Here is a 25,413-nt window from a genome sequence, read left to right as displayed (position 1 = left end):
AGTATTGTATAAATTTACATAACTTGTTGTGGTGCTTCAGAATCACGTGCTAACGTGACGATAAGTCATCCTTTCGCTTGAGCTTTTTCTCTCTCGCATCCTTTTCCGTGAACCATTTGGGTGTTGTAATCGGATGCGAAGTTAATATTGAAGTGGAAAACTTTGGAAACTTTCTGTTAACTTTTCACAACCAGAGGGTTCCGGCAGTGTCCAATATATATTGAAATTTAAGCTGAGATCAAATGGAAACCAGGAAGTAGGCGTTGACTCATTTATTCCTAGTTAGTTGTTATGCAGTTTAGTATAGAAGAAACCAATTTTGTAATTTTGGCATTTCCAGTTACTGAATGGATGTATTTGATTTCTCAAAAGTTGAACGTTAACATCATGCTTCAACTCTTTCGCTTTCGGAAAAGTGAAATATTATACAAAAAGATGCAGCTGTCCCAAGTAACAGTGATAGCTGAATAACAGTTTCATAAGCTAAAGTATGCTTAATAATAGTTTGTTCCACTCTTGTACAGCAAAAATGTTTGTTTGGAAGTGCATCATCTAAACTTATAAATTATAGTCGTATCGATAACGGCGCTAGTATTCAGGAACACCATTTGGGTAAAGTTAGTGGGTTCAATTCTTGGCCAGTGCAAGGACTTTTCTTCTTTGACTTTTCCGAGCATAGGACATGGAGTATATTTTTTATGAAAGCTCGCATAGAAAAATGTATATGCATCATCAAGCAGAAAAGCAGTCTCGGTCCTGATTGGGACGTTACACCAAGAAGAAAATAAGTAGTCTACCACTTCCAGAACGAAAGACCAAATGGATCAACTAACAACTAAATCAAAGGGCCATTTTCTGTCACATCCTTTTGTGAAGTGTTGGTTATATGTGCTTCCAGTAGGAAGCCCATCTTCGTGAAATCGAGTCGATCAAAGGCTGGCTCTCTTGTAGACGACGCCGCCGCCTGCCGCCCAACGACAGTCGATTGTCGCACACTTTTTCATCGTCCTACTACAAGAGAAGAGGTCCTTCAACACTCTTTGTGCGTTCGTTCAAGTCCGTAGACGTGATGTGAGTTTGTTTGCTCCCGAACAATGTATACGTTACAAAGCATAGGCAGGCAAGGACTGTGTTTGAATGATGTGTATCCGATGACGGTTCTAATATGGCAAACGTGGGCGGATGAGGACGACGAGGGCCGATGGAATCGCAATCTAAGCGATAAGTGATATGCCACACAATGAACCTACTTGTGCCACGCCGATGAGGAACGTAAAAGTTGTGTTTTCCGAGAAAAGTGTAATTATCGTCTTCACAAGATTGCAGCTTATGCTTCCTGAATCCTGATGCTTGATGCGAGTCAGCGACGCGTCACAGTCGGGCGCTACATATGTATCACTTTTTTGGTATTCGGTTAAAGGATTACGAAGAAAGCTTCGCAAACAAAATGGGACATATGTATCTATTAATAGCCAAAATGTGGAATAAATGTTATAGCTTTCATGCTGATCTATCAGCAATTAACCAAAATCTTGTTTGACGATTGAAAAACTTCAGATATTTATCAAGTTATCAAACATTTTGAAGAGATTCTAGAATAGGCCTTTGAGGCGAAACTGGAAGCTTTTCCTCACTTTTTGGTTTTTGATTTTTTATTAAATAACGGAGCAATATTTTCAAAATCGGTTTTCGTGCACATGTAGAGTATGGATCAAGGTATCTTCTGATTTTTTTTTGTAGTGGAAAATATTTCTCGTTTTTGTAGAAACCATTTTTGAACAAAATTTCACAAAAAAATGGTTTCTGCAAAAATGGAAAACATTATTCATCTCAAAAAAAATTCAGAAGATACCTTGATCCATACTCTACATGTGCACAAAAGCCGATTTTGAAAATATTACTTCGTTATTTAATAAAAAAAAAAATCAAAAAACGAAAAAATGAGAAAATGCTTCCAGTTTCGCCTTAACATTGCAATGTTGTCATGGTAAAATCAGACCTGATTACTCAAGGTTTTAAAATCCATTATACTGGTACTCTCCCGCATGAAAATGACTTAAATATTACGACTAATTCAGCATTATTCCAGAAAATTCCTTCAATGAATTATTATTTCAGGTTTTTCTGTAATTTTTTGACAGGGTTATTCCTCAAAGAATAATTTTGAAATGTATTCCTTTCCATATAGGGTATCGCACCACTTGGGCGGTGGCTTCTATATTCGTCTGTTTTCCACTATAACTCAGTCAATTTTGAACCAGTTGACTAGAAATGTTGTACACGGGTAGATACTATACCTATCTCACCGCAATCCATAAATTGTGTCAAATGGTTCAAATTTATAGTTCAAGTTATAGCGGAAAACAGACGAAAATAGAAGCCACCACCCAAGTGGCGCGATTCCCTACTTCTTTAGAATATTCTCTAAGATTATCTCTTGGGAGACCGCCTAGAGATTATTTCAGGATATAGCACATTTGTTTGGAATTTTCATATTAACCCTCTAATACTCTTTTTTTATTTTGATCTAAATATCATTTTCCGTTATCCAAAATCAATTTAAACATGTTTTGGAAGATGATTCTTTTCAATTATCGTTTTTGCGAATAACGGTTTTTGATTTTTCTAATTTTTATTTTCGAACATCCCCACACTTTTATATTTTTCCTGGGAGAATATTTGGGATGCGGATTTTTTGAGAAAAAAACATTTTGAGATTTTACGATTATTTTTGGAATATTTATATTTTTAATTTTTTTTCGTGGAAATTTTGTTTTTCCATCTAATTTTAAGGAAAATAATTTTAAAGTGTATTCGACTCCTTTAAACTAAATGATAGAATGGGATGTGAGAAAAAAATAAAATATGTTAATTGTAGCGATTCAATACAAAATAAGCAATGACTTCTGAAAGGTGACTATAACATCTATCAATGATTTTCAAAAAAAATGTTTAAAGCGTATAAATGGCACCAAAAACCATTTTGAGATATACAGGACTGTCATGAATATCAGCCAAATTTTGACTGCCCACGAAACATGCTTAAACTATACCCCGTTTAAAGGCGGGGCTGGGTATTAGAGGGTTAAGAAAATTCTCGCAGGATTTCCGCGAAACAACTCGACACGTATTCTTGTCAAAGATTTCTCCAGTTATCCAGTTTTCTCCAAAGATTATTTCAAGAGTGCCAGGTTCTTCTTCAAAAGCATCTCAAACCATTTCTCCAAACATTGGAATATTATCAGAATTTCCCCAAAGAATTTTGCTTTTGAATTTCTTTAGGAATTCATCTAAAAATTTCTCGATAAATTCAAGATTTTCTCCAGAAATTCCTCCAAAGATTTGTTTACGGATTCTTTCAGGAATGTGTTAAGAAATTCCCCCTAGAAAACTCTCTGGAGATTTTTCTGGGAGCTAATTCAGATTTTTCTCCGGATGCTCTTCTAGGTATCTGCTTAGGTTTTATTCAGACCTAAAATCCCTTCAAGAAACCTTCAGGGAACCAGAAAATTTTCCGACTTTCAGGACTTTTCCTAAAGATTCTCGCAACAATTTCAGCAGACATTTTTCCAGATAGTACTTCAGGGATTATTGTGCACTAATCCTTTAAGAAATTGTATTAGAAATTCTTATAAAAAATCCTCCACTGGTATCTTTAGGACTTCCAAGGATTCCTTCAGAAAATCCTACAGGGATGAAAAAAATCCCAGAAGGAATATCTGAAACAGTTCCTGCAGGAATCTCTGAAGGAGTTCCGGGAGATGTATCTGACGGAACCGCAGGAACCATTTTTAAATTCCTTGTAGCGATCTTGTACCAATTTTTCGATCCCTTGTAGAGATTTCTGCAGGAATCTCTGGAGAAATTTCTCAAGAATTTGTTGGAGGAAGCCTTGGAAGAATTTCTGAAAGATTTTTGAAGAAATTTTCAATGAAATTTCTGAAACACTCCGTGGCAGAACTTCAAACAAATCACTTGCTGAAATTCCAAAGAAATCCACAGCTGAAATCCCTCTGAGGAAATTATGAAGAAGTCTTTAGACAAATTTCTGAAGAAATCCAAGAAGAAATTCCCTGGAAGAATCCCTGAAAAATTTTCTGGAGAAATTTCTAGTAGAACCCCTGCAGGATTATTAGGAAGTTATCTTGAATGAATATCAAGAGAAATATCTGATGAAATCCCAGGGAAATTCTTGAGCTTCTTGGTAACCTTTCGTGAAATTCCTGGAAACGATTATTAATCAATTTTAAGAAAAAATACTGGACAATTCCTCTGAAAAAAGTATTCATTGAACAATCTGTGGATGTATTTCTGACGGAATTCGTGTATGAGTACCTCAAGAAATCGCGTAGATAAACTTCTAGACCTCTTAAAAACTCTTGAGATATTTTTAAGGAATTTCTGTAGAGATTACTAGGATTACTAGGAAATATTTTAGAAAAAAAAATCCCTGAAGAATCCTTGAAGAAATTCTCAACTTTTCCTTAGAGGAAGTACTAAAAACATCTGGAAGAAATTCTGAAGGAATCCTTGTATGAACTCTGGATGATTCCCATAAGGAATTTCTGGACACATTTATGTGGGAATTTTCTATGGACAGCCTGAAGTAATTTCTCAACAAATATCTGGAGCACTTCTGGAAGAAAGATCTATATGCATTTTCAAAGGGATCTCTGGAAGATTTTCATAAGAAACCAATTGAAAAACTTATGGAAGAATATATAAAGGAATACTTGTAGAAAATCCGAAGCATTCTCAAGACCCGAAAATATTTTCTAAAAAGTTTCGGAAGGAACCCATGGAAATCTATCTAATAGAATTTTTGGAGAAGTTCTTCAGGAAATATCTGAAGCAAGCCGTGGAAGAATTTCTTTAAGAATCCCTGGAGGAAGGATCTAAAGGTACCGTTGGAGGAGTTTATGAGAGATACCTTGGTTGATTTTTTCTAGGAACAATTTCCGAATTTTAACTAATGCTTATTCTTTACACAATTTTGAAGATATACATAGAACAATTTTGGAAGCAATCCTTATGAAGTTCTATTAAAGCAATTCTCGAGCAAACTTATGGAGTAATCTCATATAGAATTCCTGTGAGTATTCAGAGGGAAATTTCTAAAGGAATCCCAGGAAGAATTTCTTCCTTTCGGAGAAAATCTCTCAAGAAGTCTGTGGAGTTTTTTTAGGAAAATTCTAGAGGAATTCTGTACTATTGATTTACTGAAGGAATCTCTGAAACCAATTCTGAAAGAATTCGTGGATGGTTTCCTGAAATTATTCTAGTACGGAACTATGAAAGAATCCGTGAGGTCAGATCTGAGCTGCATAAAATTCTCCGGATCCGGAGAAAACAACAGCAACCCGCTAGAGAAGTGTTTGCAGGCCTTGATCTGGAATACATGAATCTCATATATCAGATTTTGAAACGTGTTGATGTCAGAGTTCGATGTAGTACGTTCCTTGTCTTCCGCCATTTGGTTTTGCTGTCGTCCGTGTCTGTCGTCTCCATCCCATTTGTCTTCTTCTTGTCGTTGTCTACCGATAAAGCCCTTTCTTTTTTGTTCTGTTTCAGGTAAGGACATTTTGTCCCATCAATGTTTTTAGTATAAGTTAGCAAATAATTTGGTTTAAGACCCCTTAATTCCTCCTTCCCAATTTTATTTTTTTATCCCCAACTTCGAAACAGCTGCGAGTACTTCGGCTTCCCAAATTAACATAGCATTATGGCAGTAAATATTGTAAAATGTAAAAATATTGTAAAAACAACAACAAATGATTCCGGCTCAGTTATGCCCATGAGGCGCCCGAGCCTTCCAAATAAACAAACAAGTAAAAACAAATCTATGAAAGAATCTATGAAGGAATTTCTGAGAAAACCCTTAGAGTTTTTCTAGAGATATTCTTGGAGATCTTTAAGGAGGGTAAAATCAGAAAATTAAAAAAAAAGTTGAATTTCTAAAGCAATGCATGGAAAATGCGAAAGGAATCTGAGGATAAGTTCCTGAATGGAATTTCTGAAGGATTGAAAAAAATCATGAAGCAATTTCGGAAGAAATCCGAAGAAGCGACCATTGTGAGCCAATCTTGCATAGAGAACTGTCAAAGTGCTAGCCACATGAACATGTTTATCGTTTGTTTAACTGCGTCGTTTGAACGGTATTGTATTCAGAACTGAATAAATTGTAATTAATTTTTTAATCAAATTTTCAATATCGAAAAGCTGATGGCATTCAGTGAAGAAGATAATATTTAATTCATTCTGCTTTCAAAAGCTCATGCTCATGAAGAAACTATTGCAGCTGCTCTTCTCGAAAAAACTTCCATTGCTGCTGCTTGATTCATTTCTGCCGATATGATTAGCACTATTCTTTGCAATGCATTTCAGGCTTCTTCGATTGCGCTGTTATTTTTATCAAAATTTGGGAAAGAATTTCGACTATATTTAGCAAACGTAAGCAAAACAGCTTGCACAACTACAAAGTCACACACAAAATTTAAACATCTAGCTTTGTGGCAAGTGTTGGAAGCTGTTGTAAACAAAACAAACAGCGTTGCCGAATCGACATATGTAACTTCCGCTCATCTTTATGTAGAGGATTTCTAGCTCTTACGTCCTTTCAAAATAATAAATCAAGCATAATTTTTCAAATCGACGTATCTAACTTTTTCACTGATCTGGGTAAATTCATGGTCAATGTTGACGACCATTTCACTAAAATAGTTTTTTATAAAAAGACTTTTCATAAGTTTTTTCGTGCTTAACATCACCAGGGATATAGCACGCACTAGGTAAGAAACAAAACCTACTCATTCCATATCTTTTTCACAATGAATTTTGAAAAAAAAACAAATACACATACACCGGGTTGGTTAGAGATACGTCATGCCAGATACGTCGCTTTTGTATGGTGCCAGTTTGGTGTATCTGTTACTTTTGATTTTGGCTAGATACGTCGTTTGGTTTTCTCATATATCAAAACGGTGTATCTATCAGTAAAGTTGTAAACATCAAAATAGTTAGATACGTCGTTTAGAAAAATATGCTTAGTCAAACAAATTAAGCAATAAATCATCAAACAGTGATGTGGATTCTTCAATTTGCTTTATGAATCATGCATGCAGCAGTAAACCCGGATTTGTTTACATTCTCGAGTTACGTCGGATTGAAAAGTTATGCTTGAAATCTTGGTTTTTAAGAATTATAACTCTGTACAATAACGAATGCACAGAGGGTCTTGAGCCGTATTTACGAAGACAAAAATGTTTGTGCCAAAACATTCAGTTTTAGATACATGGTGTCTTTGGCAAAGTTTCTTCATATTTTTCAACCTTTTATCACATTATTGTGAAATTAGGGTGCTCCCTCTAGTTTAGCTGTTCCAAACATCTGTTTTTAAATAGTTTTATATTTTCGTTTACAAAATGTTCAATAAAGATTTAAAAGAACTTATTTGGAGCTCGTTTGCCGAAGAAACCATTTTTATATCTCTTATGATTTCTAACTTATAATTTTTTTTTTAAGAATCATGTCAGGAAGATCCATGAAATTTAGTACATAAACAATGTTTTCACGGGAAACGAATTGACTAAAAGATATTGCAAGAAAACTGAATTTCATGGAACTCCCTCACATGATTATTTAAAAAATATAAGTTAGGAACCATAAGAGATACAATAATGGTTTCTTCGACAAACGAGTTCCAAATGAGTATTTTCAAAACTTTGGAGAACATTTTGCCATGCAGATTTTCGGATCAGCTAAACTAGAGGGATCACCCTGATTTCACGATAATGAGAAAAAAAAGTTGAAAAATATGAAGAAACTTTCCCAAAGACACCATGTATCTAAAACTTAAGGTTTACATTTTTGTCCTCATAAATACGGCTCTGGACCCATTGTGGGATGGGAGCGCAAACAAAAATGTAAAAATGTATCACAAAGGAAGATTTTTTATAAGGGCGCAAACATATCGAAAAGAAAACAGGCAGTTTTCATATATCCAGTAAGTCTAAAATAAACCTAATTTTACCGAGAAACTATTTTCTTACATGTTTAGAAGCAAAAAATATAAAAAAAAATATTTGGGAGATAATACATTAAATGTGTATTTTATTTTTTGATCGCAAGAGCTGGTTACTCAGTGAGTAACTAGGAGTAACTACTGTTCATCAGTCAAGTATGATTTGTAATTCAAGTTTTATTAATCACTTGATTATATCCTACACTAACTAACCAACTTTTACTCCAATTCATTTTTTTCTTCCCAGGCAAACTCCCAATACGCAGAAGGCAACCGTCGGCTAAAACCATGCGAACTAGAAACCCTGCTGCGAGACCTCACCTATCCCGAGGAAGGCTACGAGATGCATGCCGCCGCCTTACGTAACCAACTGCGACACATTCTCGAACGGGAACCCACTGCCGACAGTGGTTACCAATCCCTGGACGACTACGGAACTTACGACAACTCCGGTCCGTACGAAGACAAACGCTCATACCGTTCGCTCTTGCGGGAAGGAGCCACCTTCGGCAAGCGAAACCTTGGATCTCTGGCGCGTGCTGGCTTGCTGCGGACGCCCTCGACGGACTATCTCAAGCGCAGCATTGCCACCCTGGCCAAGAACGGTCAACTGCCTGCCTCCCGGGAGCCCGACTCGGAGGAGGCGGCCTCGGCCGGGGGATGGAACGACGAGAAGCGCAACCTTGCATCGGCCCGCGCTTCCGGATACATGCTAAACGGAAAACGAAACATTGCATCCCTGGCGAGGAAGTACGAGCTGCCCGGCAAGCGGAACATTCAGTCGCTGCTGCGCACCGGAATGCTACCGTCGATTGCCCCCAAGCGCAACATGCAATCGCTGGCACGCGATAACTCACTGCCACACTTTGCGGGTGCCTCGGCACAGGAGAGCAAGCGCAACATCCAGACATTGGTACGCGACTGGAATCTGCCCCGACAGCAGAGCGTGGCCACCGACAATGGTGAGTGTTTTTTCTGTGGGTGGGGGTGGGATGCAGGTTGAATGGTCGGGGTTGTGGGTGTTCAATGACAGGTGTATTAATATTTGAAGAATGATAGCACTCTGTGTTTCGACGAGGTATGCAGTGGTGGCGTAATTTGATACGGAATGTTGCGCCTATGGGAAGCTGTGGGATAGTTTTCATTCTGCAACTTAATTAAATTATCGGCTGGAATTTCAGATCCAGCAATGTGATTAATTTGATGTTTTACTTTGTAAAAAATCATTGGACATTGTTGAACAAAAAAAAAAGTTTAATTCAACACCAACACATCAAAAGGGTGTCATTTCCCAAAAATGAAATGCCAGGATGAATAATCCCATATTGTTTCGAAATAAATAATATTATCTGGTTCAAGCTATCTTTTGCTGATCATTAGATCGTATGAGTAAAATGTAGTAATCCTTCCTACTTGTAGTATCTACTCAGAATTGAAGTTCAGAAAATTTTCCACAGTTGTCAAGTGTCGAAAAGTTTTACAGTTACAAGTTATCGCACTGGATATTACATACAACGTGGCCCGATGATTCTCCTTGGATTTCTCCTGGGAACCTCACCAGGCTTCCTGGAATTCCAGTCAGTATTCCACACATTATATTATAAAGATCTCTTATGTATCTTTCTAAGGATTCCTCTCGAGATTCCTTCAAAGATTTCTCCCGCGATTCTTTCCGTGGTTTTTCCGAATTTTTTTTCGGGATTTCTGCCTGAGTCCTTCCTGGGTTTCCTTCAGAGACTTCTCCCGGAACTATTGCAGGAATGTTTTCCTCCATTCCATTAGGGATTCCTTCAATGATTCCTCGTGGTATTCCTCAGGGATTAATACCAGGATTGCTTCCGGGTTCTTTCACGAACAATTCCCAGATTTCATCAGGGATTCCTCACGGATTCTTTCGTTTTCCTGGTTTCCTTCGGAGATTTCTTCCGGGAAAGATCTCAGCAAGAATTCTTGGAGACATCCTGGTAGGAATTTATGAAGGAATTCCAGCAAGGATTTCCGGAGATATTCCTAGAGGAATTTCTAGAGGATTCCTTGAAGACATCCCTAAAGGAATATTGGGAGGAATCCTTGGAGAAATATGCAGGGGTATCCCAGAAGAAATTTCTAACAGAAATTCATTATGAAGAAATTTTAAAAGGATTTCTCAAAAGATTTCTCCAGCAAATCCTCTTGAAATTCCCCTAGGGATGCCTGGTGGGGTTACTCCATAAATTCCTCCAAGGATTCCTCCAGGATTTCATCTTGAGTGTCCTCAAGGAAAGCCTTTTGAAGTTTTCCCAGGAATACCTGCTGTTACGTAAGAATATAGCTTGAAAATTTCTGTAAGATAAAAATGACGTGTATTTTTCTGATTTCTATGCCATTCCACGTTCTGTCGACAATGTCACAAACGCTGAAAACAAGTGACGGAACGGGCGCATCAGAATAGCGATATACAGTATCGGACAATAAAAATGCACCAAAGTCGTTTTCCCATACAAACTAGTCAACTTTGGATTGCCAAATCTCAGTTATGTTTCAACCGATTATTTTCATTTTTCTGTGACGAACTACAAAACATTTCAAATTTCAAAAACTATTGAAAAAGTTCAGTGATAACTATTGATACAAAAGTTACAGATAGCTTGAATTTTGACAATAAAAATGCACCAAGACAAAAAAATATGTAATCAAAAATGCTGAAGTCAAATCACTATGGTGTCTTCGGCAAATATGTTTCTTGTGTGATGACCAATAAATTTGCTGAAGACACCATAGCTATCTGACTTCAGCATTTTAGGCTACACAATTTTTTGTCTTGGTGCATTTTTATTGTCAAAATTCAACCTATCTGTAACTTTTGTATCAATAGTTATCACTGAAATTTTTCAATAGTTTTTGAAAATTGAAATGTTTTGTAGTTCGTCACAGAAAAATGAAAACAATCGCTTGAGACATAACTGAGATATGGCAATCCAAAGTTGACTAGTTTGTATGGGAAAACGGCTTTGGTGCATTTTTATTGTCCGATACTGTATTCTTATGTGTAGAAAACACCGTAAATGTAAGCTTTAAGTGCATATATGCACATAACATAAGTGGAACTCTGGCTCAAAAAGTTGATGCCTTTTCGATTTCGTACACTGGTATACAGGGCATCGAAATGTCAAATGCGTTATAACATTATTGCTTTACTATTTATCAGCATGTATACCATTTTTCATTGCTGTGAAGTAAAACAAAAACCTCATAGATCTTGACTGGCAGCACATGGAGATCTAAAATAGGATATAAATTGTGGTGAAACTTTCTATATTCAAGTCAAAACGACATTTTCTACCCCTACTTATAAAGGGACATCGATATATCGATATATATGTGAAACGTGAATGTGTTATTTCGAAGATTTCAATGAAATTATGATAAAATGAATAAGTGAATTTCCAGCAGCTAGTTTTATGCAAGTCACAGATGCCAATCTTCATTCCTGTATTCTTTGCCAAAACTGGAATACTGGTTGGAACAGATGTTTACCAAAATAAATGATAGTACGACGCCTTTTATAAAAGATATAACAGTTTCGCGTGCTGGAAAATGATACAACTTTTCCCTTCTCTATGACTTTGGAGTTCCACTTATGTTTTGTGATATATGTTTAGTGTATTAAATGTTTATACTAATAAAATGACTTATAGCTTTGTAGCATGTGGCAATGGAATCTGCAATGTGTTTTATTTGCCCTGCTGAAGGACCGGTGCCTGGATGTCATTTATTTTCAACAGAATATGGTTCCCTCAGAACTTCTTCTGGAATTCTTGCTGAAATTTCAACAGGAATATTTCCAATTATAACTCTTGAGATTCAGCAGCATGAGCATGACCATGCTGAAGTTGACGGGTTTGATTCCCGGTCGGTCCAGGATCTTTTCGTAAAGGAAATTTCCTTGACTTCCTTGGGCATAGAGTATCTTCGTGCCTGCCACACGATATACACATGCAAAATGGTCATTGGCAGAGGAAGCTCTCAGTTAAAAACTGTGGAAGTGCTCATAGACAACTAAGCTGAGAAGCAGGCTTTGTCCCAGTGAGAACGTTACGCCAAGAAGAGGAGAGGAGGAACTCTTGAGATTCCTTCAGAAACTCCTGAAGGATTCCCTGCAGGTTTTGCATGGGGAACACAGAAAATCATGAAGAATTCCTGCCAGAAATGTCTAGAGGATTCCCAGTAGCAGTCCTGGACAAATCCTAGCAGTAGTTTTCAAAATAATCTGAAAAGAATTCCCAGCAGAAATACTATTTTTTTTTGAGAAATTCACGAATGAAGTACAGCAGGAACTGCTGGAGGAATTCCAACAAGAACTACTAGTGGCAATACCAGAGAAGTTCTTGAATAAATCCTTGTAGACATTTATAGAGGAATCTCAAGAAGAATTCCTGGGATAATCCTTGAAAAAATCTCCAAAGATCTAAAAGTATCACTGAATTATTGCTATTGCGGAAAAAAACGCTGAAAGAATTCACGAAGAAATTCTTGGAGAATTCCTTGGACGAATCCCATGAGAAATTCCTGGAGGAGTGTGGGTACGTGGACTCACTGGAGGAATATCCGAAGGAATCCTTAAAAGTATTTCTTCAGTCTTCTTCGGTCTTCTTCCAGATATTTCTTTAGGAATTTCTCAGCGAATCCCTTCATTGATACCTCCCAAGATGTATTAAATGATTTTTACTGGGATTCCTTCTGTCATTCATTTAATGATTTCTCCTGGGATTCCTTATGGGGCTTCTTAATCCATCAGAGATTCCCTCATTGATTCCACTCGGGCCTCCTTTAGGGATTTCTTCCGGGATTCTTTTACGGACTATTCCAGAGATTACGTCAGGGATTCTCCAGGATTCTGCCTGGGATTTCCCTTCGGGATTCATTTCGGGCTTCCTGTCAGGATTCCTCCGAGTATTTCTATGTACTGTGTTTTCTTTTAAAAAATACCTCCCAGGATTCCTTCAGGAGTTTCACCTGAGGTTCCTTCGCGAACTCCTCCCATGATTCCTTTATTGATTTCTCCCAGGTTTCCTTTAAATATTCCTACAGAGTTTTCCAAGGATTTCTTCCGAGTTTCTTTCTAAGATTATATTACACTAGTTAACAAAATAAAATGAAAGTCGTGAACTTCTGTCAACGACCAAAATTTTTGAAGCACAATTAAGCGCTGATTTCGAAACCGACCTTCAAAAAATTTTAAGTAGAACAGTTTTTGAGTTTTAACAAAATATCGAGTTTTACAACTTTTAAAAATATGGAATTTGCTAAAATTCAAATATCTTGCGTTTTGTTCAACCAATTTTAAATCTTTCTCCATAAATTGAAAGCTGTATATAATACCATTCGATCATCTGAATGCAGGTTTTGCGTCAGATTGATGGAATTCAAGATATTGGCGAGTTTTGGGGACGATCTCTTTAAATTTTAGCAAAATTTCCAAAAATATATGGAGAAATGTATTTTTTTCTATAGGAAAAAAACAATTTAAATTTTTTATTTCTCAACGTTTACTTGACATATCATATGTAGGCCCAGTACAGTAAAAAATCAGCTAAATTGGAACATTGATTGCGGAGAATGAGATGTGTGAAGTGAGCGACTTTGCTTAAAAATAAAACAAAAATCAATTTCAAATCATCAACCTTGTATGGAAAGTCGAAAAAATTTCCGCTCTACTGTAATTTTTTTCCTTCGCGTTTTTGAACTCAGGGCATGATTCTACACCAAAAATGATCATCAGCTTACCGAGTTCAAAAATGCTGTAAACTAGTGTTATTGATTTCTTCCGTCATTCTTTCCGGCATTCTTTTGAGTATTCCTCCCGAGATTCACTTCTTTCCGGGTTTTCTATAGAAATTTATTCCAGTATTCCTTTGATATTCCTACCGAGATTTTTATATGATTCCTTCAGTGACCCTTCCTCCCAGGATTCTGTTTTAGGAATTTCTTCAGAGACTTCTTCCATGATTTCTCTCAGTATTCCTTCTTAAATTTTTTTAGAGACTCCTTCCGGGATTTCTACTGGGCTTTCTTTAAGGATTCCTCCGGGATTCTCTCAGAGATCTCTCATGGCATTCATTCAGGGATTCTTCCGAGGTAATCAAAAGGACTCCGTTTTTAGAATGTTTCAGAGATCGCCCCAAGATTTGTTTAGCGGTTCCACCAGTGATTTATTCCAGGATTACTTTAGATATTTCTCCAGAATTTTGCATGGGTTGCCTCCCATGAGTTCATCAGGGACTTCTCCAAGGATTCCTTTACGAAGTCTTTCCGGATTTTTGCCTTTCTCGTACATTAAGTGTACTGGAAAGGCTGTTCACTCCAAAAATGACTTTTTGATAGAAGGTCCGGTGGGTCGATTCACATATACCAATCAACTCAGCTCGACGAATTGAGGTGATGTATGTGTGTGTATGTGTACAAAAGAACTCACATCACTTTTTGGCAGTAAACCTCAACCGATTTTAATGACCGACGGTTCATTCGACGCGGAATCTGGTCCCATTGTTTCCTATTGAAAATGGTTCGGATCGGTCAAGCCGTTTCGGAGTTATGGCCATTTAGGTGTTCCGGACTAGTACCCCAGGCAGGGACCGGATATGAAAACACTTCAAACCCATCCATGCAACACATCAAACTACGGCATTTTTGATAACTTGATGAATGGTAAAGAGGAAAATGGTCTCAGACCATATCTCAACCGGTAGTGTCGCGGAACCGGTTCCGGGTGTCCCGCCGGAAGTGGCCAAACATAAAAGTGAACTAAACCCACGCATGCGACATATCAAATCGCTGCTTTTTTGATAACCTAATGAACGGTAAGCAAGAAAATAGTCTCAGACCATATCTGAACCGGTTGTATTCCGGAACCGGTTCCAGTGTCCCGCCGGAGGTGGCCAAGTATAAAAGTTAATCAAACCCATGCATTCGACATATCAAATAGTGGCTCTTTTGATATCCTGATGAACAGTAAACAGGATAATATTCTCAGAATATAACGGAACCGCTAGTGATCCGGAACCGGTTCCAGGTGTTCCGCCGGAAGTGGCCAAATATAAAAGTGAATTAAACCCATACATATCAAACCGCGTCTTCTTCGATAACTTTGTGAACAGTGAGCACGAAAATATTCTCAGAACATATCTGAACCGGTAGTGATCCGGAACCATTTCCGGGTGTCTCGCCAACCCGAACCAAAACCGTGCATGCTAAACATCAAATCGTGGATTTTTAGGTATCTTGATTTAACAAAAAAAATCCGACAATATTTGGGACAACCAATACTGTTCCGCAACCGATTACGGGTGTTCCACCGGAAGTGGTCAAAAGTAAAGGAGAATCAAACCCATAAATGCGACACAATAAATAACTTTTAAAGTAACCTGATGAACGGAATACAAGAAAAAAATCATAGATCATACTTTGGAAAACCGTTTGTGTACCAAAACCGGTTCTAGATTCCCCGCCGGATGTGGTCAAATGTAAAACGAAACCAAACGCATGCACGCAGCACATTTAATAACGGCTTCTTCGATAACGCGAAGAACGGTCAGCAAGAAAATAGGTCACATTTAAGACTACCGGTAGTGTTCCGGTAGTCACTTACATGAGTGTCTCGCCGGAACTGGCGAAATGCAGAAATGAACCACGCCCATGCATGCGGTACATCAATTCACAATTTGCACAATTTAAAACTGATTCACAATTTGCATGGAACTACTTAGTCTAAGACTACATCTGGGACAAACGGTACAATCCCGGACCTGGTTCTGGGTGTCCCGCCGGAAGTGGTAAAATGTGCGTGTGGTACCATAAAACCACGCTTATTCGATAATGATCACCGGGGTAAACTTTTAATTCGACAAACTAGCTCTATTTTAGTTTTTGTTTAGATTTTCGAATTCGTTTTTGAACACAAATTCTACAGATATTGCGGTTATTTATTTATGATTGTTGGCTTCCGAAGTTCACTGCGGTTGATCACCAAACGGATCAGGTGTCGGATAGCACCAAATTTGAACTTCCGGAAGTAGCAGCTACACGAGGAGCCGCTGCGGGTGAGAGTAACTACAAAATATCGGATCATTCGTGCATGGGACACGCTTGTGTGGTAAAAATATATCCTCGCTCCAGTTGACTTTTTTGTATTCCATTTAGATCCCATATGAACTGTACAAAATTTCAGCGCAATCGGTGAAACTATAATTTAGTGCAAGCGGTTCTAAGTTTGCATAGAATTTGAAATTACACTTGTGGAGCCTCGTAGCCGTGCGGTTAGGGTCACCAAGCTCATAATCGCAACATGCTATGGGGTGAGGGTTCGATTCCCGCTCCGGGCGTTGAAACTTTTCGTGAGAATAGTTTCTTCCCCGTTTCCACTGGTGCATGCTCCGTTCGTCCGTTGTCTAATGTAAAGTTTAAACATTCTGTACAGCCCAAAGCTGAAGACGTTGTCCGTGTCTTTTTAAATCTCAGAGTACGTCTCTTGTCTCCTTAATTCAAAACGATCAACGCTTCTTGTAGAAACATCATTTCTGAATCATTCCTTCGAAGACCGTTGTATATCACTGTGACATTTGATCATTCTTTAATTCGACAAATATCTTTTGAGCGGGGCACGAATTAAAAAGAATCGTATTAAAGTGTGAATAATACGTGGGGTTTGACAGTACATCAAATAGCAGCTTTTTCGATAACACGAAGATCGCAAAGTGATCTGTGATTGTGTAAAAAGTTATATCTTACTTTTAAGTTTCGACTTGATATTGATCGGCCTCAAGCAGTCAACTGAGAGATCTGATATTTTTCAGCTCTGCTTATACATTGAACATAACGTCGGACTATGTGCCATGTTTTAAGTCAATTCAATGATGTCTTTGATAAAATGCTTGCTTTTCTTATAAAGTATCATGACTTTGAACACTTTGACTTGCGTTGAGAGCATATTGGACGAGAAAGGCACTATCACCACTAGGTGGATTAATTTGGTTTTTTTTTCAAGATTTACACCCAGATTGCTTGATTGAGTCCAAGATTGAGTCCTCTCAGGATTCTTGGAATAATTTTTGTAGGGTTGCCTTTCAGGATTCCTTCCGGGGATTCCATAAAGATTGGTCCTAGATTATTTTTGGGGATTTTTTTTGTTATTTTCCCTGGCATTCCTTCAGAGATTTCTCCCGGGATACCTTCCGGCAATTACATCTGAGATTCCCATAAAAGTCTTGCTGTGGTTCCTCCAGAAAGGATTCATCCAGATTTTTTCTTGGAATTTATCCAGTAATTCCGACTGGAAATCTACTTGATAATTCTTCATTAATTCTTGTTATTCATTTTGTAATTTATGTTGAAATGCAAGAAAGTCTTGCTGGGATTCCTCAGGGAATTTCGTTTGAGAATCCTAGTAGACTCCCGAGAGCAATTATTGAAGAAATCCCTGCAAGAATTCCTGAAGATATCTTAGCAAAAATATCCTATTTTTATTGGGTTTCGTAGAGAAATTCCTTAAAAGAGAAATCTGCAAAAATCTCGAGAGAAAATTGCTAAGCAAAGTATTAGAATATTGTACTATATCGAACTGGTTGCCGTAGCGCTGCTTTCACTTTCTAGCCTATCATGGTAGAATGATGAGCACGAGGATGTTGATTTGTGACTATTGGTTGTTACTTTGTTCAGTCTGATTTGAGGTCCATTAGGGCCTGTCCATAAACTACGTGGGGGGCGGGGGGGAGTCTGGCCAAAGTCTACGCTCCATACAAATTTCGAAAATTTTGTATGGACAAAAGTCTACGGGAGAGGGGGGGGGGAGTCTAAAATGGCCCAAAAAAGTCTACGTAGTTTATGGACAGCGCCTTATGAGTTGCCGGTTTGCTGATGTCCAAGTATCCGGGTTCGTTTGAGCCATGGGCTCAGAAGAAGGTCAGTGTCAGCTTCTCTCAGGGGGAAAGAGCAACTGACGAAAGATCGGGGCTGGGATCGAACACATGACCTAATGAAGCAAACGTGTGACCAATTGCGCGACGGGTCTCGGCTTTCCACAAATTTCTTTTGGAAATCCCATAAGAATGCCTACTGGGTTTCCTTCGAAAATTCCTAATGTGCACTATGGGGCGGCTCCATACAAACAGGTGGCCAAGAATATTTTAATGTCTTGCCCCTATTCGTATGGAATATGCCTTAAATATATGGAAAACACGCCTTGAATGCTTCTAAGGACTCCAAACTCCAGGCTTGTCAGTACTGAGAGCATGAAAATTCGGCTCTTTGGATTTACACCATCAAAATCGTAATAAATTTGCAATGTTTCCATTCCAACTGATAGAATGATCCTTAATGTCATTTGAAGCTGTCGTATAAACTGATCTCATTAATTGACGGGTTTTAGAAATTTAAATAAACATTTTTTCAACAGTATTAAAATACAAAGCATTGCATACTTTAAGGTGTTTATCAGTATTTCTGAAGCAATTTACAAAGTAAATTCCAATTCGTAAAAAATACGCTTCGCTAAGAGATCCAAGACCAATTTTGATTCTACTATGATTGATCTACCAAGAAAAGCGGCCATGACGATCAAATGTTTCATCAGGGATATTTAATGCCAAACAGAGTGATTTTATATTGCAATAACTCAGTCATCGCCGACAACTTGATTGGAGTTGCAGAATAGCAGCTAGTAGCAGCCAAATTGGATTTAAATGTCTCCCAGAAATCCATAAAAAAAAACATAGAAGTGGTCCCGAAGGGAAACTTTGCGAAACTTTTTTTGTATGGAACGGTTTGTATGGGGAAAATTTGTTTATTTTAAAGTGACATCATTTAATAGTTTTACAATCAACTTTTCTAAGCCTGATATGCCATTCAAAAGGTTTATCAGTAAGCTTTAAGAAACTACTTTAAAAGTTAAACATTTTCTGTTTAAGCCGAAGATATGCAAAGATGAACAATTCATTCATTTTACCAAAAATTGCCAATGGTCTCATTCTGCTGCCAATATCTCGATAAGTATATGGATTAACAAACTAATATTCTAGGGTTTACTGGTCCAAGTTGTCTACTTGCAACTGCCGAACCTAAATCTCTAATTGAATAAAGTCAATTTTCGATTTTTGGCCACCTGAATCCCCTTAGTGATGTGGTCTGGTCATTCCTCTAGAGATATTCCAAAAACTCTTCTGGGATTACCTCTAGAAATTTTCGCAGGAATTCATCCAGCAACCACTGATGTAACTTCTCTAAGGATTTTACTTCAAATTCACCCAGAGTATTTTAAAGGTTCCTTTGGAATTCCTCCAGTGATTCTTCCAGGAATTTCTCTTCGTATTTTTACAGAAAATCCTCTTCAGTTTCCTTTGAAAATTTGTAGTGGAATTTTTCCTAGAACGCTGCTGAGATTTCTCCAGGCATTCGTGATGGGAATCCTACAAGAAGTCTTGATGGGATTCCTCAAGCCATTTCTGCTATAAATCCTCCAGAAATATCTCCCAAGAGCAATAATTGCTAAAATACTATCTGGAAATGCTCGAGAGATCTCAGTAAGAACTCTTGGAGACATTATGGTAAGAATTTATGTAGAAATTCCAGCAAGAGCTTCCGGAGGTATTCCCAGAAGAATTTCTAGAAGATTCCTTAAAGACATCTCTAAAGGAAAATTTGGAGAAATCCTTGGAGAAATCTGCAGACAGAACAGAAATCCATCGGGCATTCCTGGAGGAATTTTTAATAGAATTTCTCAAATTATTTCTCCAACAATTCCTCTTGAAATTGCTCTAGGGATGTCTGGGTTTTTTTTTGTTTGTATAAAAAAATACTCCTGGTATTCCGCCAGGATTTTCCTTTAGGGAGCCCTTTTGAAATTTTTCCAGGAATTCCAGCTATGATTCCTTCAGAAATTTCTTCAAGGATTCATCTAGAAATTGCTCCTTGCATTCCAGTAATTACTGCTGGGATTCTTTCAAGATATCCTACTTGAAATTCTTCTGGAATTCTTACTGAGATTTCTCAAGAATTTTCAGTAGGAATATCTTCAATTATTACCCTTGAGATTCGTCCAGGAATTCCTGAAGGGTTCTTTGCAGGTTTTGTATGGTAAACCCATTAAAAATTCCTGGAAAATTTCTGTCAGAAATATAGCAGTCTGTAAACCCAGTAGTAATTTCTAAAATAATCTTTAGACAATTTTCAGCAGAAACATTACATTTCTGGAGTATCCATGAATGAATAACAGCAGGAATAGCAGAAGGAATCTTATCAAAACATTTTAATATCAATGGATAAATCCGTACAGAAATTTTTGGAGGAACCTCAAGAAGAAAGTATCACTGGAGGAGCTATTGCGTAAATACTTCGGAAAAATCCTGAAAGTACGTGAGAAATTCCTGGGGAAATTCCTGGCGAATCCTTGAAAATAATCATTCTACAATCACAGTAGGGTAGTCGAGAGAATTCCATTAGGTATTCTTGTGGAAAATCCAAAACAAATCTTTGGAGAAATCGTCTTCGAGAAATTCCCCATAGTATTCCTCTAAAGTGTAAGCATTCTTGTTGCAATTGCTTAAGAGGTTTCTGCAAGAATTCCTTTACATATCCTTCCTGTGATTCCTCCAAGGATTTCTCTAAGGATTTCAATAAAAATACTCTTGCGAGTCCCCCTGGGTTTTTTTTTTCAAGGATGCACTCTTAAAAATTAGGAATTTACACGTGACGTAAGCCATCAACGTACGTAAACATTTCATGACTGAATGGCAAATTTGACTCAATTTTACATCCATCATGTAAGTTCGAGTTGCACATGGTCGGCGTTAAGTCAGAGGGGACCAAATAACAAAATTGACGAAAATTAGATTTTTGGGGCATTTGATTAAGAATTACTTAAGCTAATTGGAACATTCACCCAATTTTCTTAATGTTACAATTAACGAGAGTTATAGCACAATTTTCTTTTGATTGAACCGCAAAAATCGATAATAGTGTGCAGTCAGAGTGGACCATATGCTTGTTGTCAAGAGGGTTTAAAAAATGTGTATTGGTTAAAATCCCATAAATGAAAAAGTTTATCATCAAAACGTGATACGTTTCTAAATCGTATGACTCCCTAACGTATTTTCTGATAAATATCGATCAAGAAAGTACGTGAAATTCCATTTTATTATGGTCAATATCGTATTTTACAGATCATCGTGTTGAAGCATATTGTGGCATTTCGCGTTCAGACAGAATGGACCATGTGTCTCTAAGAAAAATAGTTGAAATTACCTTATTCTTCGTAATCCTTTCCAAATCAAAATATGTTTGTTTAGTAGCTGTTGGGCATCATATTTAAATGTATCAAAACCCGTTTCATGAAGAAATTGATTTTACCGATTATTTAAGAATTGTGTACTTGGTTCACTCTGTTTGAACGAATTTTTGAAAAATGCCAGTCCTCTGAATAAATCATTATGAACTGTGTAACTACAATATTTCAAAAATGTACCGAACTATGAAAATACATTCAAAAGTTGTTAGCTATTAAATGTTCAAGTTAGGAATTCTTAAATAGCTCATTAATTGACTACCCTTTATGTGATATTGAACTGTTGTACTTGGTCCACTCTGATTGAACATAAAAATTGAAAATGGTAATCAACAGTGTAATAACAAAAATATCAAATTTCAAACTTCCTGCTCACATTATACACTACTTCTATTAACTGTTGTACAACTTGTGCATTATTTTTTCATCAAATAGAGTGACAAAGGGTATTTACGGCAGGTTTGTTCTCTTCGTCATGGGGGGTTTTTGTGGTCCAAATTGCCTGAAATATGGGCACATAACTCAGCTTGGTTGGGAAGGATGTGAGGCCAACTTTGACATCAACAGGTTCCAAAAAACCCCCCATGACGAAGAGAACAAAACGGCCGAAAATACGTAAGTTCCCCTATGTAAACACTTGAGTGTGAACTGCTGTTGGTTGAAGATTTTCCAAAAACCGTTTGGTCAGAGTGGACTAAGTACAATCAAATACTTAGCCATTTCTCGGTTTCAAGCTTTATTTTACGTTTTTTCGCGATCAATACAGAGCGATGCTGTGATGAATAGTTATTAAGATTTATGGCGAAAAATCGAGAACATCTGTTGAAAAACTCAAAACTTATAGAGTTGCAAACTTTAAAGTCGTTTTTCTAGATATTAAGTAAAAGACACATGGTCCTCTCTGACTTAACGCCGACCACATGATGTCAACAAACCTATCTGACCAGATAAGTAGAAACAGTTTTACATTTATAGTTTGCCTCACAACTCGGTGATACAGCCGAGAGATATAGTACATCCTTCTTAATTCAGCGGACCAGAGTTCGAATCCAGCTTATTATTTTACTTTCATATGTTTTATCTATCGATTCGGTTCTAGCGATTGCTAGCTTGACTTTATTTGTGATAGAAGACGTAAATTTATGTCAAACGGGCCGCTCCTTTTATGTGCATCCAAGTGAACATAAATTTACATGATTTTTTTTCTAAGAGTGTTCTTTTAGAAATTTCTCTCAGAGTATGAGCAGATATTCCTACTAGGATTTTTCTAGGAATTCTTGTTGGGTTTCTCAAGCATTTTCAGCTACGATTTTTTTTTGTAATTACGGTTAGAAATACTCTAAAAATTCCAGAAAAGTTCTCAGCATGAATTACCTGAGGAATCTCAGCAAAACTTCTCGGTACACATTAATATTTTATAACAACTTTCGGTAATTTTCTACTGAATTCTTAACAGCTGAATGTTCTTCAGTAGTCCATTCGAGACTAGTGAACGTATCCAGTCTGCAGATGCAATGTTCTGCCAAATACGATCAAAAATTGCACTTGACGAAAAGTTTAAGTTGAGAGGTTTTTTTTCTCAGATAACACTAACTTCGAACTACAAAAACCGAAATGAGAATCAAAATTTTCAGCTGTTTGATATTCCGTAAATGTTACTGGAAGCTTGGCGTTAATGAGCCTGAGCAGCAAGTTTTCTCTTTCATATGCCTATAAATGAGCGATTATGAAGTTTCTTAAGAAGACTCGAAAATCAATCGCAATAGTTCGCTTAATTTTATGAAGCTAATTAGAAATTTGATAAATTTGAAATTTTGAAGGACATCTTAATGGTCAATGTCTCTGAAGACAGAGACAGAATCATTTCTGATCCTTTTCTTAAAACATCCCAATTCAATTAAATCGTAACTGTTGGCTGGTCCCTCTCAAGCATTTCGCCACCTTGTCTCCTTTTTCACCATGCCATTTACACCATCAGTCAACAAGATTTCAACGAATAATTGCTTTCCGACGCGCTGTGGGCAAGATTTTATGCAACAGTATGTACTTTCCACTTTTTATTACTTTCCTGCATTCAAAATGTGCCATTTATTGCACGCTTTTCAAATATGTCTCCCGGTTTGAAGCGCGTCGGGTGGCAGCTGCCGCTCTTTTCCCGCGCTTTTTTTTCCCTGCTGCGTTTTGAACATCCATCAACACCCAGTACAGCCGGGAGAGTCCCAGGCAGCCCCGTGGAAGCTCGCGGCTCCCCGGCGACAAAATATTAAATTTCCTGAGCCGTAAAACTCACCACGACAACGATGACGACGATGGTCCTTCGGATGGTTGGGTCGGAAAACATCCTGTTGGCATCAATTTACGCTCAGAAGCTTTGTCGGAATTTTACGATGATGACGGTGGTGGGTGGCGAAAGCGATTGTTTGCGGTTGGTTGGTGGGTGAAATTTTCTAGATTTTGAATTTTAAGCTTGGAAGAGTGCATGGAAATTTAAGAGAATTGTGATGGAAGCAAAATTGTTAAAGCAATTCTACTTAATGAATTCCTGTAATATCCAACTAATTTAATGCTGAGGTATAATATGGATACTTCCATAATTTAGATTCAATGCCCTTGTCGCCATGGTCCAATGAATCTCAAACATGATATAAATTTGTGCAACTTCTGAAGAATTTCTATTCTCTCTCCTTCCCCAGAAAAACGCAACATCCAGTCCCTTAAGCATTCCCAAGGAGGTCAGGGAGGTGGAAGTGCAAACGGTGGTGGCCGCAAGAAACGTGAGCTCTACTACGAAGATGAAACGCTCGACGACAGTGCGCCGGAAATTCTCGAACCCGTGTACCAATCTGCCCCGCTGGACTACGAGGAGCTGATGGAGGCGATGAACGAAGCTTATACGCCGTATTACAACAGCCCGGTCGGAAACCATGTGGAGGAGAAGCGATACTTAGGTAAGTGGGGGAGACGGGAACGGGCATGAAAGATGGATGGCGAACCACTAGAGTGGATGTGGATTCACTCGTCCAACTCTCGGTGGTTTGGTATCGTGTGGGAGTGTATAGTGAATATTTGACTTTTGATGAGCACAGACAAAAGCGTTGAAGGTAGAGGTACGGAGCTGGTGAAATTGAATGAATTTTATTTGCTTTTTCTACGAAATTGTGGAAACTGGGTGTGACTTGAATTACTTCTCAGCCATGTATGTTCAGCAGAGTCTATATTCATAAGATCCCAGTGACATCGATAACTTCCGCGAAGCCCAGGAGAATATGAGACCACGTGACAATGGTCCCGCTCCTTTGCACATCAGTTCTCTTTATCACTCCTTATAGTGGTATGTTGAACAGCAAGTTCGAAATTTTATCCGCAGCTCGTACACTTGATTTCGCACCAAGCGCGCACGCATCAGTCTAATAAGCTTCTCTGGAAAACCATGTTCGATCATTATCTGCCACAACTCGTTTCTATTCAGTGAACCGTACGCTGCCTTGAAAACAATTACCAAAAACAATACCAGAAACAATACCAGATCTGTCCATATAGCTGGAAGGGGTGGGTATCCAGCATGACTATGCTGGGCAGGCCCGTGCACAGAAGTGGCGCCAAGGGAGGTTTTTTTTCAATTTCGGCATAAGGTGGAAGGGCGCCTCTCCCTCTATCCAAGCTAGTACTTCCAAGCCGTCTTGCTGTTCTTCAGTCCTCTAATGGCTGCCTTGACCTCGTCTAGCGTTAGAATTTCCACAATCTGTCCGTCGTCGTCGATTCAAATTCTGTTTGTTACTATCTATTTCCACCGCTCAACAATACCTTGAAGTGCTCTGTCCACCTCGCATCCACCATTGTTTTATCTGTCAGAAAGTTTCCATCACGATCGTTGCACATGGCGCTGTTTTTCTCCGCATACCATTACAGTTTCGTAAATCCTTCGCATATCCTACTGTGCCACACTCGCTTGCGTTTGAGCAACTACAGTTTCCTCATGATCATTTTTTTTCCAGTGGATTCATTTTTCGGCTACTCTTGCTTCCCTATATAGTTCCCTGCTCTGCCGGATTCCCAACAGCATCATCCGGCTTCTGGCAAT

General features: G+C 38.0%; 1 protein-coding gene across 2 annotated transcripts in view; it reads left to right on the top strand.

Annotated features, from left to right (window-relative positions):
• The window catches only part of LOC109398506 (uncharacterized), a 178,337-nt gene that overhangs the window by 101,654 nt on the left and 51,270 nt on the right, over positions 1-25,413 (top strand). For both annotated transcript variants that reach the window (XM_062842413.1, XM_062842414.1), the window contains exons 2-3: positions 8,268-8,982; positions 24,026-24,280. In XM_062842413.1, the coding sequence (XP_062698397.1) occupies positions 8,268-8,982; positions 24,026-24,280 (970 nt within the window). The remainder of the gene's footprint in view (positions 1-8,267; positions 8,983-24,025; positions 24,281-25,413) is intronic.

Source organism: Aedes albopictus, chromosome 3, assembly GCF_035046485.1.
Source record: "Aedes albopictus strain Foshan chromosome 3, AalbF5, whole genome shotgun sequence".
Lineage (NCBI taxonomy): Eukaryota > Metazoa > Arthropoda > Insecta > Diptera > Culicidae > Aedes > Aedes albopictus.
The sequence above is the reverse complement of the archived record's forward strand: the minus strand, read 5'-3'. Positions and strand labels throughout refer to the sequence as shown.